The sequence below is a fragment of the Aedes albopictus genome, chromosome 3, assembly GCF_035046485.1.
Source record: "Aedes albopictus strain Foshan chromosome 3, AalbF5, whole genome shotgun sequence".
In the NCBI taxonomy this organism is placed as follows: domain Eukaryota; kingdom Metazoa; phylum Arthropoda; class Insecta; order Diptera; family Culicidae; genus Aedes; species Aedes albopictus.
The window spans coordinates 62453562-62466229 of NC_085138.1; the positions used below are offsets into that span (position 1 = coordinate 62453562).

Genomic DNA, 12668 nt, shown 5'->3' on the forward strand with positions numbered 1-12668 from the left:
GGGTTAGTGTTCTATGTGTACTGCCGCAACTGTTAATCAAGAGTTTTTTTTCCAATTCATCATTTCACATTCGTAGGGGAAGGTGGGGTAATATGCACCCCCTAAGCAAACGTGGCCCTATAGCTAAGATTAAGATGATTTTATGGGTGTCTTTCGTTTTGAAAGTTAGTTTACTTATTTGACTAAGAGACGCCAACTTTTGATCCGCGTGATATCAGTTTTACCGAATCAAATTAACAATTTAAAAAAGTGTTACGTTTTGGGTGCTGAAAAACTGTTGGGCAAAACGCACCTTGAGGTGGGGCAATATGACCTCTGGCATTTTCCGCTATGAATTCTAATGTGATACCAGGCGGCTCCATCTTACTATCTACGGCAGCAAATGGAAGGAGTAGGAGGCGGATGGTAGTTAATAGGTTGATTCCATATAATCAGCGCGCAATTGCTTAAATTGCGTGCGCTTCAAATTAGCCAATCTTTCCAAATGTGGAAAATCATCGTTTTCCACGCTTTTCATTCGAATATTCTTTGCATTCTTGGGCTTTTCCGGTTCAGTTTTACGTCTAGTTTGCTTGCATCGAATGGAACTTCACTTATATAATGAAATAGCGTGAGGGCGTTTTGCCCCGGGGGTGCGTATTACCCCAGGTTACCCTATATCGTGCGGCAGGCACCAAGATACTATTTGCCCAAGAATGTAAAAACTTCAACCAGGAAACGAGTCCTCAGCATGGTCTTGCGTTTCCAGTAGAACAATTAGAAAGGTTGAAAGGTGGAACCAAGATTAGCATGAACAGTGCTGCTGTACGGCAGTGTTGGAAAAAATGACGAATACTTTTTGAATTCTGAATTGACCTATCGATCTTATCGACACGAAAACTGTATCGTTGGTCAACCCTGTCTACCGCACCCCGCAATCCACCTAATTTCGATAGACCTTCAACAAATTTCGGCGCAGATGCACCACCAGCACCATTGACATTCAATTTACCGAGGACAGAGCAATTATCTTCTTATTATAATGTGATACAATACTATCGAATCGAACCGACTACCAACCATATCCACCTCAAATGGGTATGTTATACGTACATACACTGTGGTGCATAATTGATCGGACAAACGCCGATTTTCATACAAAATGGCCAAGTTTAAGATGCTGTAACTATGGTTTGCTTTGTTGGAATGAGCTCAATTTTTGACACGGAACTACAAATATGCTGAATTTAGTGTATACAAAGTATAAAATGTTTTCGTTCACAGGTCTGGGCGTGGCAAGGCGTTGAAAATATTGCAAAAGTGATCGGACAGCGGTACCCCTTTGATTTACACGCGTGCCGCTGTCCGATCACTTTTGCAATATTTTCAACGCCTTGCCACGCCCAGACCTGTGAACGAAAACATTTTATACTTTGTATACACTAAATTCAGCATATTTGTAGTTCCGTGCCAAAAATTGAGCTCATTCCAACAAAGCAAACCATAGTTACAGCATCTTAAACTTGGCCATTTTGTATGAAAATCGGCGTTTGTCCGATCAATTATGCACCACAGTGCACGAAAACCGGCTCTACCAGAGGAAGAGAAAGACGCGCCCAAAACAGAGGCCGGACAAAAATAGTTAAAACCGCTAGGTTGTAGATACACAGCTTACCGGCTTCAACATCAACAAAACCGGTCGACTAGCTACCTATGTTTTGTTGCGGCGCAGCGCGTCGGTGACTTATGCGTACGGTTAGCGAGCGAGGGAAGAAGGTATTGTGCAACCGAGCCGCGCGCCTATAAACAACATCCGAATTTGGATGTGCGAGATGCATACTTGACTTGAGTCAGCTGAGCAGCAGCAGTTCGCTGAATCGGATTGAATGCGGAGAATATTAAAGTTCATTTTTTTTCGCTTCCACCACCGCCGGATAACGGTTGATTTCCTCTGGTGCTCAGGTAGATTGTGATAGGTAGGTAGAGTCTACGACAGCGATGATAGCTCGAGCATGTTAAGCGATTAAGTTGACAGTGAATACACCACGGTCGGCTAGTTTTCAGCTTGTGACTTTCAAGGTCGCTAGTAGAAGGTGTTAATTTTGTGCTCGGAGTGTGTTTTGTTTCCTACAAGATGCGTACAAATGATCATATATTTCAAATAGTTGTACCAGGTTGTACCGACTTCCTTTACTTAAGTGATTTCAGATCGAAGAGTTCGATGTGTACAGGCAACCACGAATCATTTATGTAATTTATCAATGAATATTGTAAGCTGAACTAGCACTATGGATTGGAGAAAATCTAGATTGCTTGAAACATTTCCTCATGAATTTTGCAACAAACTTTTTTTAAGTACTTTTGTCAAACGTTCATTCAACTCATAATATTACAGTAAAAATTTAGAATATCATTTAAGGGGATTTTTTTTACTATCGTACAAATTGGGCCGAAGTGTCTCAGACTTTCATGAATCTTATTCCACAGGCAGGGCTCATGGATATATGAACAAAAAAAAAATTGAGAAAAAATCAGGGTCGCCTATTTTTTCGGAAAACTCAGGTGGATTGTTTTTGTTTTCCCCTGTCACTACTCGAAAAACCATAACTCAAGAACGAAGCATCGTAGAAACATTATTATGTTTAGAAAATGAAAGCAAATTTTCTCAGAAACAAAAAAAAAAATACGAAGTGGATAAAGTTTTCCACAATTTTTTCACCGTTGAGAAAATTCATAAAGATAAGCAGGGAAAACTGTGCTTGAATTCGCGGAAAAATTTTAAAAATAATATTTTAGAGAAGGTGATTTCATAAACTTTAATCGCTGAAATTTTTGGAATGCACTTTCTTTTCTTTCCTGAGTTATGGCCAATTTTGTGAAAAATTACCATGTTAGCTTTTATTATTTGGTTATTTTTCACAAATTGGCCATAACTCAGGAAAAAAAAAGTGCATTCCAAAAATTTCAGCGATCGAAGCTTATAAAATTACCTTCTCAGTAATATTTTTTTTGAAAATTTTCCGCGAGTTCGGGTATAGTTTTTTCCGGCTTTTTTCATGAATTTTCTCAACGGTGGAACATTTTGTGGAAAACTTTTTCAACGTCATAAATTTTGGATTCCTCAGAAAATTTTCTTTGGTTTTCTAAAAAAAACTTTATTTCTACGATGCTTCGTTCTTGAGTTATGAATTAAAAAAAGAAAAGCTTATATGGCACATTTGCACATTTTTTCAACAAAATTGGCCATAGCTCAAAAACGAAAAAAGTGCATTCCAAAAATTTCAGCAATTAAAGCAATTAAGGTTATGAAATAACTTTCTCAAGAAATTTTTTTTGAAAACTTTCCACGAGTTTGGGTATAGTTTTTCCGGCTTTCCTTTACGAATTTTCTCAACTGGAATAATTTTGTGGAAATCTTTGTCCAGTTCATATTTTTTTTTAATTTCTGAGAAAATTTGCTTCCATTTCCTATTTCTACGATGCTTCGTTTTTGAGCTATGATTTTTCAAAGTAAGTAGTATCAGATATATCATATATCTATGAGCTCTGCCTGTGGAAAAAGTTTCATGAAAATCTGAGACCCTTCGGCCCAATTTGTATGATAATAAAAAGAAATGCCCAGCACATACTTATTCGATAAAAAATTAAAGTTCAGTAAACATCCCTGGTATTTAAACAATAAAGTGACCACACACGTTTTACCAAGCGTTTTACCAATAATTCCACCTATAGGAATTAGATAGATTACTCAAGAAGTATTGATAATCAATCAAAACTCTCATTAGGATTTTTACTAATTAGGAAAATTCGACTAAAATATTATAAAAAAAAAACGAAAAACTCCAGGTATTAAAAATACTTATGCTTTATAGTTTTAGGAATGTTGGATAAAGGTTTTCATGGATTTCATGGCATTCAAAATGGTGATCGCTCGAAAGTTCTCACACATTAACTTGTCGCCTTTCTTGTGGATGGGACAGATTATCCCTTCCCTCCACTCCTCCGGTAGCTGTTCGGTTTCCCAGATCTTGACTACTAACTGGTGCAGACAGGTGGCCAACTTTTCCGGGCCCATCTTGATGAGTTCTGCTGCGATACCGTCCTTACCAGCCGCTTTGTTGTTTTTGAGCTGGTGGATGGCATCCTTAACTTCCCTCAGCGTAGGAGTTGGTTCGTTCCCGTCCTCTGCTGCACCAACATAGTCATTTCCTCCGCTGCCTTGGTCATCCGTGCCTACATTCTCTTCGCCATTCAGGTGCTCGTCGAAGTGCTGCTTCCACCTTTCGATCACCTCACGTTTCTCCGTCAGGAGGCTCCCGTCCTTATCCCTGCAGATTTCAGCTTGCGGAACGTAGCCTTTGCGGGATGCGTTGAGTTTCTGGTAGAACTTGCGTGTTTCCTGTGAACGGCACAGCAGTTCAATTTCCTCGCACTCCGCTTCTTTCAGGCGGCGCTTTTTCTCCCGGAAGAGACGGGTCTGCTGCTTCCGCTTCTGTCTGTATCGCTCCACATTCTGGATTTTCATGGATTTTCTCTCTGAACTCCAAATTCCACAAGCAATTTGAAACGTGGTAATTGAAAGTATTAACATTTTAGGAGTTCTGTCTTAAATTTGTGCAAAATTTCAGCCATTATTCTTTCGAACTCTTTTCTTTGATAACACTTATTCAGACGGAAAGCTGAGCGAAAAATATGCGAAAAACTTCTTGCAGAAGAAATTCGTGTGATTTATGTTTCAGAAATTTGACCTGAAGATATTAGGAATATTTATTATCATTCCATCCATATGCATCGATCCAGAAAAAAATGTTGAAAAACCTTCCCAAACTTTTTAAAGAAACTAGCGGATCTGGTGGGGTGGTTAGAACACTTGACTATCACGCCGAGGACCTGGGATCGAACCCAACTCCCGTCATACTCACGAAATGTGAGTTCTTCCTTCGGAAGGGAAGTAAAAGCGTGGGTCCCGAGATGAACTAGCCTAGGGCTAAAAATCTCGTTGATACAGATAAAAAATAGCATTATTTCAGCATACCCAAGAACTTCCTTAAAACAACAAAAAAATCATTCAACGACATGCTGTTGCGTGAGTCGCTTAGAGCGCAGTAGTGGATTAATTTCCGCAGGACTTCTAGGGATATTTTTGGCGTACCTTTCGGATATATTTAGTGAGCAAAAATGTGACAAATATGGAAAAATCTAGACGAATATTTGAAAAGGGCCTATCTGGTTTTTGTAAACAAACATGTTTCTGTCTCTGCAGGGCCCATCTGCATCCACCCACGCACATCAACACCCTTAACAGATAGCTTGAAGAACACTCTTTCTGATAAGGGTGTTGATGTGCGTGGGTGGATGCAGATAGGCCCTACAGAGACAAAAACATGTTTGTTTACGCAAAGCAGATAGGCCCTTTTCAAATATTCGTCTAGAAATGGGTAGAACAATCCATAGGAAAAATAGGCGAATGTTCCAACAAATAATAAAAATGGTCCCCACAACTTCTCTGAGCATTTTGACAAAAACCTCCTCACTGGAGCCACCATTGAGTCCACTGAATTCTACAATGAGTTAGGCAATTCATCTAACTCACTCTTTTTGTCGTACAGTATCTAGCCGTGTACAAAAACTGAAGTCGATTGGATGAAAACCATTTTTCGAATATAATTTCAGTAATATTTTGAAAATATTTTTTGTAAAAAAATAAAAATAAAACGTGTAAATGTGTTAACTGTGGCAGTTCTTCCAAAAATTCTTGCAAGGGCCACTCTTAAAGTGTTCAATCAGTTTATTTCGAGAATATCCGTGAACACTAACAGAAACTCATTTTGAAACCCTGCCAAATTTTCTCATAAAGCTTATCAATAATTAAGCTATAACCTTTTTTAAAGTTTATTAAAAAGAATACTAAAAAAATCAAAAATGCTTCCGGAAGCATATCTCGGAAATCTTTCATGGATATACATAAAAATATTAAATTGAAACTTTAAAATCCCTCCAACAATTTGACACTTGTATTTAATTCTGCACAGTGACAGCCCTAGCAATCATTAAAGTTATTTGAGTAACTGCTGCGTGCGTTGCTTTAGAGATGAGTGTGCACTACGATAAATGTGAAATATTCACGTTTCTGCAAGTTTAAAATATCTTTGTAGGACACTCAGAAAGGTCGAGATTCCGTTCTAAAGAGGACTTCGAGTAGATCAAATTCAGAACTTTTCTGCATGCTTCGTTGATTTTTGTTCATGCGAAAGTTTTTACACTTGCATTTAAGGCGAAACTGGATCCATTTCCTCACTTTTTGGTTTTTGATTTTTTATAAAATAACGAAGCAATATTTTCAAAATCGGTTTTCGTGCACATGTAGAGTATGGATCAAGGTACGGAATCGCGCCATTTGGGCGGTGGCTTCTATTTTCATCTGTTTTCCGCTATAACTAAGTCAAATTTGAACCAATTGACACAATTTTTGGAATGCGATGAGATAGGTATAGTATCTACCCGTGTACAACAGTTCAAGTCAATTGGTTCAAAATTGACTGAGTTATAGTGGCAAACAGACGAATATAGAAACCACCGCCCAAGTGGCGCGATACCCTATCTCCTGATTTTTTTTTTCAGTGGAAAATGTTTTTAGTTTTTGCAGAAACCATTTTTAAACAAAATTTCACAAAAAAATGGTTTCTGTAAAAACGAAGAACATTTTTCACCTGGAAAAAAATCAGTAAAACTTTGGTTAAATATCCACTCGCTGCTCTCATGTACGATTTGCAATTTTTCCATGTCAATACAAATTCGTACCGAAAGTTTACGCGTGTCACAATGCTGACCTAACATTTGAAAAGAGTCTATCTGCTTTGCGTAGACAAAAACATTTCTGTCTCTTTAGGGCCTATCTACATCCACCCACGCACATGAACACCCTTATCAGAACGAGATATCTTCAAAATAGTTGATAAAGGGTGTTGATGTATTGTTTCAGTCGTTTTCAAAAATTTCAGTAGGAATAATCTAAAATTTCTAATCAGGGGATGCTAACATAAGGCTGAATTTGAGAAGGCTGAATGCACAAAAGGCTGAACACAAAAGGCTGAAAGTAACATAAGGCTGAATTTCAAAAGGCTGAATGCACGTAAGGCTGAATTTGCGAAAACGCAGGAAAGGAGTTATAGTACTTCTTCTTTTTTATGGCGTGTAACATCCCATCTGAGACAAAACCTATTTCTCAGCTTCTATACGCATTTCTACAGTTATTAATTGAGAGCCTTCTCTGCCAATGACCACTTCGCATTTGTATATCGTGTGACAGGCAAGAAGATACTTTATGCATGCGGTAGTCAAGGAATTTTCCATTACAAAAAGTTCCAGGTCCGAGCGAGAATCGAACCTGTCACTCTCAGCATGACTACCCGTTCGCTAACCACATCGGCTACATATATGAACCCTAGTCATAGGCTCTGCTTAGTGAAGAGGCTAATGATGCATACCAACGAACATAAAAAAAAAATGACTGATGATATTTCAATCAGAGATTTTTCCTTCTTTGAACATAAGCTATTCTTTCGAGTCATGCTGTTAAGATTGGTTGCCACGACAGCTGCTAACAATGTTATCAGAGATTTTCTCTTCTTCTAAACATATGCTATTCTTTGGAGAAATACTATCATAGTTATGTAGGCGATCAATAATGCATAGCATGGGATTGTTAGCGCGGACAAACAGTCCTAACGCTTCTCGATGTAAACATAGTAACGGAAGCATGTTCGCCTAATGACAAAAAAGATTTAGTTTGGCCAACCATTAACCAATGAGCGGTAGTGTGCGTCAAATGTCAAACTCAAGCAAACCAATACAAGTGCCAGAGCTGGTTGGTCGGCCAACTAGTAAATTTTCAAAAAGACCGTTATATCAGTGTACGATATGAATAATAAGAGTGTTATGTCTGTTTGTCTGTGATGTTAGTGTTGGGCTGGTCTTCAGCATGACTGCTTATGGGCTCGTCGTTTGAAAACTAGTCGAATCATTATTACAGCCTTATGTTTTATCAGCATTTTGATATTTTCAGCCTTTCGTTATTCCAGCCTTTCAATGCATTCAGCCTTTTGTAATTTCAGCCTTTTGTGTTTCAGCCTTTTGTGTTTCAGCCTTTTGTTTCGTACAAATGGCTGAATAACGAATGGCTGAAATAGCAAAAGGCTGAAACACAAAAGGCTGAAATTACAAAAGGCTGAATGCATCGAAAGGCTGGAATAACATAAGGCTGAATAAGTGATTCGACTAGTTTTCAAACGCACCAGCTTAAAGACTAACCTCAACGATTACCCAGCCGTGGCACTCGCATTGGTTTTGCTTGAGCTTGACGTCTGGTCGTCCTAACGTCCCCTAATTCATGGTTGGCCAAACTAAGCTATTTTGGGGGAACATGTTTCAGTTACTATGTTCTGAGTCGGAAAGTTTTATAACTGGTCATAATGCTATGCCTTATTGAATACCTACATTACAAAGATAGTATTTTTTTAAAGAATAGCATATAGGGGAACTTACGTATTTTCGGCAGTTTTGTTCTCTTCGTCATGGGGTGTTTTTTTGAAACTGATTCAACTCAAAATTGGCCTCAAATCTTTCCCAACCAAGCTGAATTATATGCCCAAATTTCAGGCAATTCGGCCCACCAAACCCCCCCATGACGAAGAGAACACACCTGCCGATAATACCCTTCGTCACCCTATTTCAAAGAAGGGAAAATCTCTGATAATATTGTTAGTATCCGTAATGACAACAATCTCGAAAACAACATGACACAAAAGAATAGCTCATGTATAAAGAAGTAATAATTAACTATATAAATATTATCAGTTTCTTTCTTGTGTTCGTTGGTACGCATCAAGCTCAGTTTCCAAACTAAAGCCCATGCTGAGGGTTACGCGCTCAGGCCAAGAATTTTTCATTTTGATAAGTTTCTTGACTTCCTTTGGCATTGAGCATCTTCGTGACTGTTACACGATATAAGCTGAGAAGCAGGTTTTATCTCAGTTGGGGCGTAACTCCCAGAAAATGAAAAAGTGCTATAACTTATATATGCATTTTCGTATTTTCAGCCTTTTGTAATTTCAACCTTATGTAACATTTTATTGATTTCAGCGTTTCATACTCAGCCTCTTGTGTATTCAGCCTTTTGAAATTAAGCCTTATGTTACCATCCCTACAAACATAAGCTCACAAACCTGTTGTGAAGTTCGACGGAAAGGAAACGGGCTTTTTGGTTGTTGCAATGCTTATTAATATTTGAATATAAATCAGTTGTTCATGTTAAGAAGAAAAACGTAGATAGATAAACAAATACAAAATAGAAGGAAACGAGTCTGGTATTGAACCAAGGATCTTTTGCATACGAATCAGACACGGTAGCCATAATACCACCAAGCCTATTCGTATTGGTTCCAAATTTCCTCCCCAGAAGTTTGACAGGAAAACAGAATTAAAAAATGAACCAATTCCTTCTTCGATAGCAGTTATTTGGTGTCTTCAAAGATTTATCAAACGTTTCTTCTATATTTTTTTTCTCTGAAATATTTAGGGTTTTTAACTAAGCACGTACCAATAATCAAGGATGGGACAAATCATTCAATCACGTTATTCTTGGCAACTCTGTTTTATTATTTTACGGCTTGATTCCATTCATTCGCTTCTGGAGAAATCTCTACAAATGAATCAAGGTGAACCTAGGGTCAGTTGAATCAACAAAAGAAAGAGCTGGCAAAGCGAATGACAGCGCTTGAAATGAATTATGCGATCGTGATTCTTGAACCCAAATTTGACTCGGAGGATTGTGTCGGGAACGTTCACACGCGAATGGAATTTTGTTTCTCTTATGAATGCATGATTGCATTCACGGGATCCTTCCTCTGCTTTGCAGATGTACTTTCCGTCTGCGGTCGTATGGATGACTTGCAGGAGGGTGTTTTTTTGTGTGCAGCGACGTTTCATACTGTAAATTAATGAAGTTATTTTGACAATATAACCATTAATATAGGCTAAAGGACTCACTTTGCTTTTGGAGAAAGTATTTGTGGCTAAATCAAGGCACTGTTGCACTCCGAAACGACGAAAAATGAAAACTCTTTTCCGGCACACAACTGCGAAGATCGTTCCCGATTGAATCACTTCGAATGAAAGAATGCAATCATGAACGATTCTTTTGTCTAAGAATCATCACGCGAACCATGCCGCACGCGAATGAATGGGGAGTGAACATAAACATGAAGGAAGGCTGTCAAAAATTTCTTGAGCATTTTTTGCATCGCCCTTTCGCGTGAACGCGCGACTCTCCACAAGCAGGGTTGCCGAGATTGTTTTCACATCAGGAAAATATTCACAAAAGAATTAAAAAGGAACGGTATGTGATATGATTTTCCCATCCTTGCCAATAATGATTAAGTTTATTCTTGCATCTCGCCTAATGCATCATGAACAATTTGGTTTCAATTACAAATTTATAAAATAGCTTCCATTATGTAAGACAATTATTAAAGAACTATAGGTTCTTTAAATTAATAAGATTTACTAATTGTCCGTACTAAAACCACACACACATTTTCTTGTATCCTCCCTAGGCAAAGACAACTGGTTGTTTACATTTTGCCAACGTGAAAAAAGTGATTTCTTTGATTAATTGAACAGCTTTTGCTACATTCCGCAGTAGTGAAATCTTATTTTGAAATGCCACAATGCTTTTGTGGGGTGTGAATTGAAGGTCAGATCAATAAGTGAATCTGGCTAAGCGAAAATTGAGCGGTAATGATGAACAATTCGGCTAGCTGTTGCTTTGGTGTCTGCATCGTATGCATGCGTAATTCTTCGAATTCCAGTGCTATAGGGGTGGGTTATTGATATTCTACATCTTTTTGAATTCATCTGATGAGTCATTGATAAAGGTAAGTGGAAATATCCGTAGACTCTATTTAATATGACGGAAATTAGCGCATATGTTGAAATAGATTTTTACTCTACAAAAATTTCGAATTAATTCCAATAAAAATTGCGTTAAAAACTGAAAATTGGAAACACTGGTAGAGTTAAACAAGATGGGCCCGGTTAAAAAAACAATCAGTACAGATCAAAACTGGAGCAGGAGTTTCGCATTTGATATTCTACTTGGTGTTACGTTCTCACTGGAAGAAAATCAGCTTCACAGTTTAGTGTTCTATGAGCACTTCCAAAGTTATTAACTAAGAGCGTCCACTGCCAATGACAATTTTTCCCAAGTTGTCAAAATGCATAAAAAGTTGTTGGATCGACCGGGAATCGAACCCGTCATTGTCATGCTGAATCCCACGCCTTTACAGCTGCGGCAATATGGGTCCATTTAATACACTATTAAATTTCATCACATTCGCTAGTTTCCTATAGACCCATCCTGTACCACTGCACCAACTCACCTTCCGCATCGACCGCTCCCATCGGCTTCTTCTCAGCCCAAGCCACGATCGCAGAGTGATGATCCCGATCAGCAAAATCTTCAACATCACCTGTTTCGACGCCACGTAACTCTTTATACCTTTCCACTGGAGCAGTTTCAAGATTGCACTCAGATAGAACACCATGACGTTGCACATCTGCGTCTGCTAATCTCACTGATCTGATCACCGATCAACAGTGAACAGTGAACACCACCAGCAAACTGCCTTCCGTTTCACCAGTTGCTATCTACCAACTTCTGTCGTGGGGACGCATTTAGAACCGACCATCTCCTCCCGGCGGGAGAGTGTGAACCGTTCACATTTGATCTTTCAACCAGAAATCCAGTTTTCAAATTTGGGTTTCCTGAATGATTGGTGTCAACTATCACTTTTCGTCGCGCAACTGACTGATTCGGTGATGGAGCTTTCGAATGAGAATCTTTCCAGAACAAAATGCTTTCGAATCGGCTGTTTTATTCACCGGGCACTTACTGACTGGGGGAGAACGTTGCGAGAGAGTGATCTAATCGAATACGAAAATCTCGCGCGGGCACGTTACGTGATCCATTCCGTTAGGTAGGCGCAGGCATCCAGCCAAGCTATAGCTCCCGAGATGGGGAATATTCCACACTCCGCACTGTTTGTTCGTCGGCGGATCGAGAGGCGGAATTGAGGGGGCGCGTCACATCACATCGCCTGTCTGCTCTGCTGCGCTGCTGAAAACGACCGAAACGTTGAAAAACCGGAGAGGAACTAGTGTTTACCCTCCCAAAAAAGTTTTGTTCGTCGCCTCCGCCTGTCCGGTAATCGCCGCCCCAGACCTCTTTTTTCTTTGCTGGTGTGATCCAACATTCTCGAGACGTGCAACATTCGATTTCGATCGGTGTGGGTAGGGTAGCATGGGGTGAGTTGAAATGCGGAGCAAGGTGACACGAAGTTGCGAATGTTTATTGCGAACAAACATGAATGTTTGTTTGTTATTTCTTAGGGTTTCGCAAAATCCAAGAGGGTTAAAATTTGTCCATTTCGGTACCCATATCTCGTTTCCCTGATGACGAAACGATTGGTACGGTTGTCCCCGTTTCTTCAATAATTAAATTTAAAAATTTTGTCCAAGAAATCGTTCCAAATCTTATCCAAAGCTTTTTTTCTCATGAATTTGCTTGAGTGGTTTTTCGGGATAGCATTCCAACAGTTTCTCTCAGAAATTTTGTGAGATTCTTGCAGAAG

At 39.0% G+C, this 12668-nt stretch overlaps 1 protein-coding gene across 2 annotated transcripts in view; it reads right to left on the reverse strand.

Annotated features, from left to right (window-relative positions):
• The window catches only part of LOC109413762 (protein fem-1 homolog CG6966), a 275206-nt gene that overhangs the window by 19291 nt on the left and 243247 nt on the right, over positions 1-12668 (reverse strand). The window contains exon 1 of one of the 2 annotated variants that reach the window (XM_029871374.2): positions 11418-12300. The exons of the other annotated variant lie outside the window; for it this stretch is intronic. Coding sequence (XP_029727234.1) covers positions 11418-11594 — 177 coding nt within the window. The 5' untranslated portion in view covers positions 11595-12300. Of the gene's footprint in view, positions 1-11417; positions 12301-12668 lie in introns of those variants that run through there. 2 annotated transcript variants of the gene reach the window in all.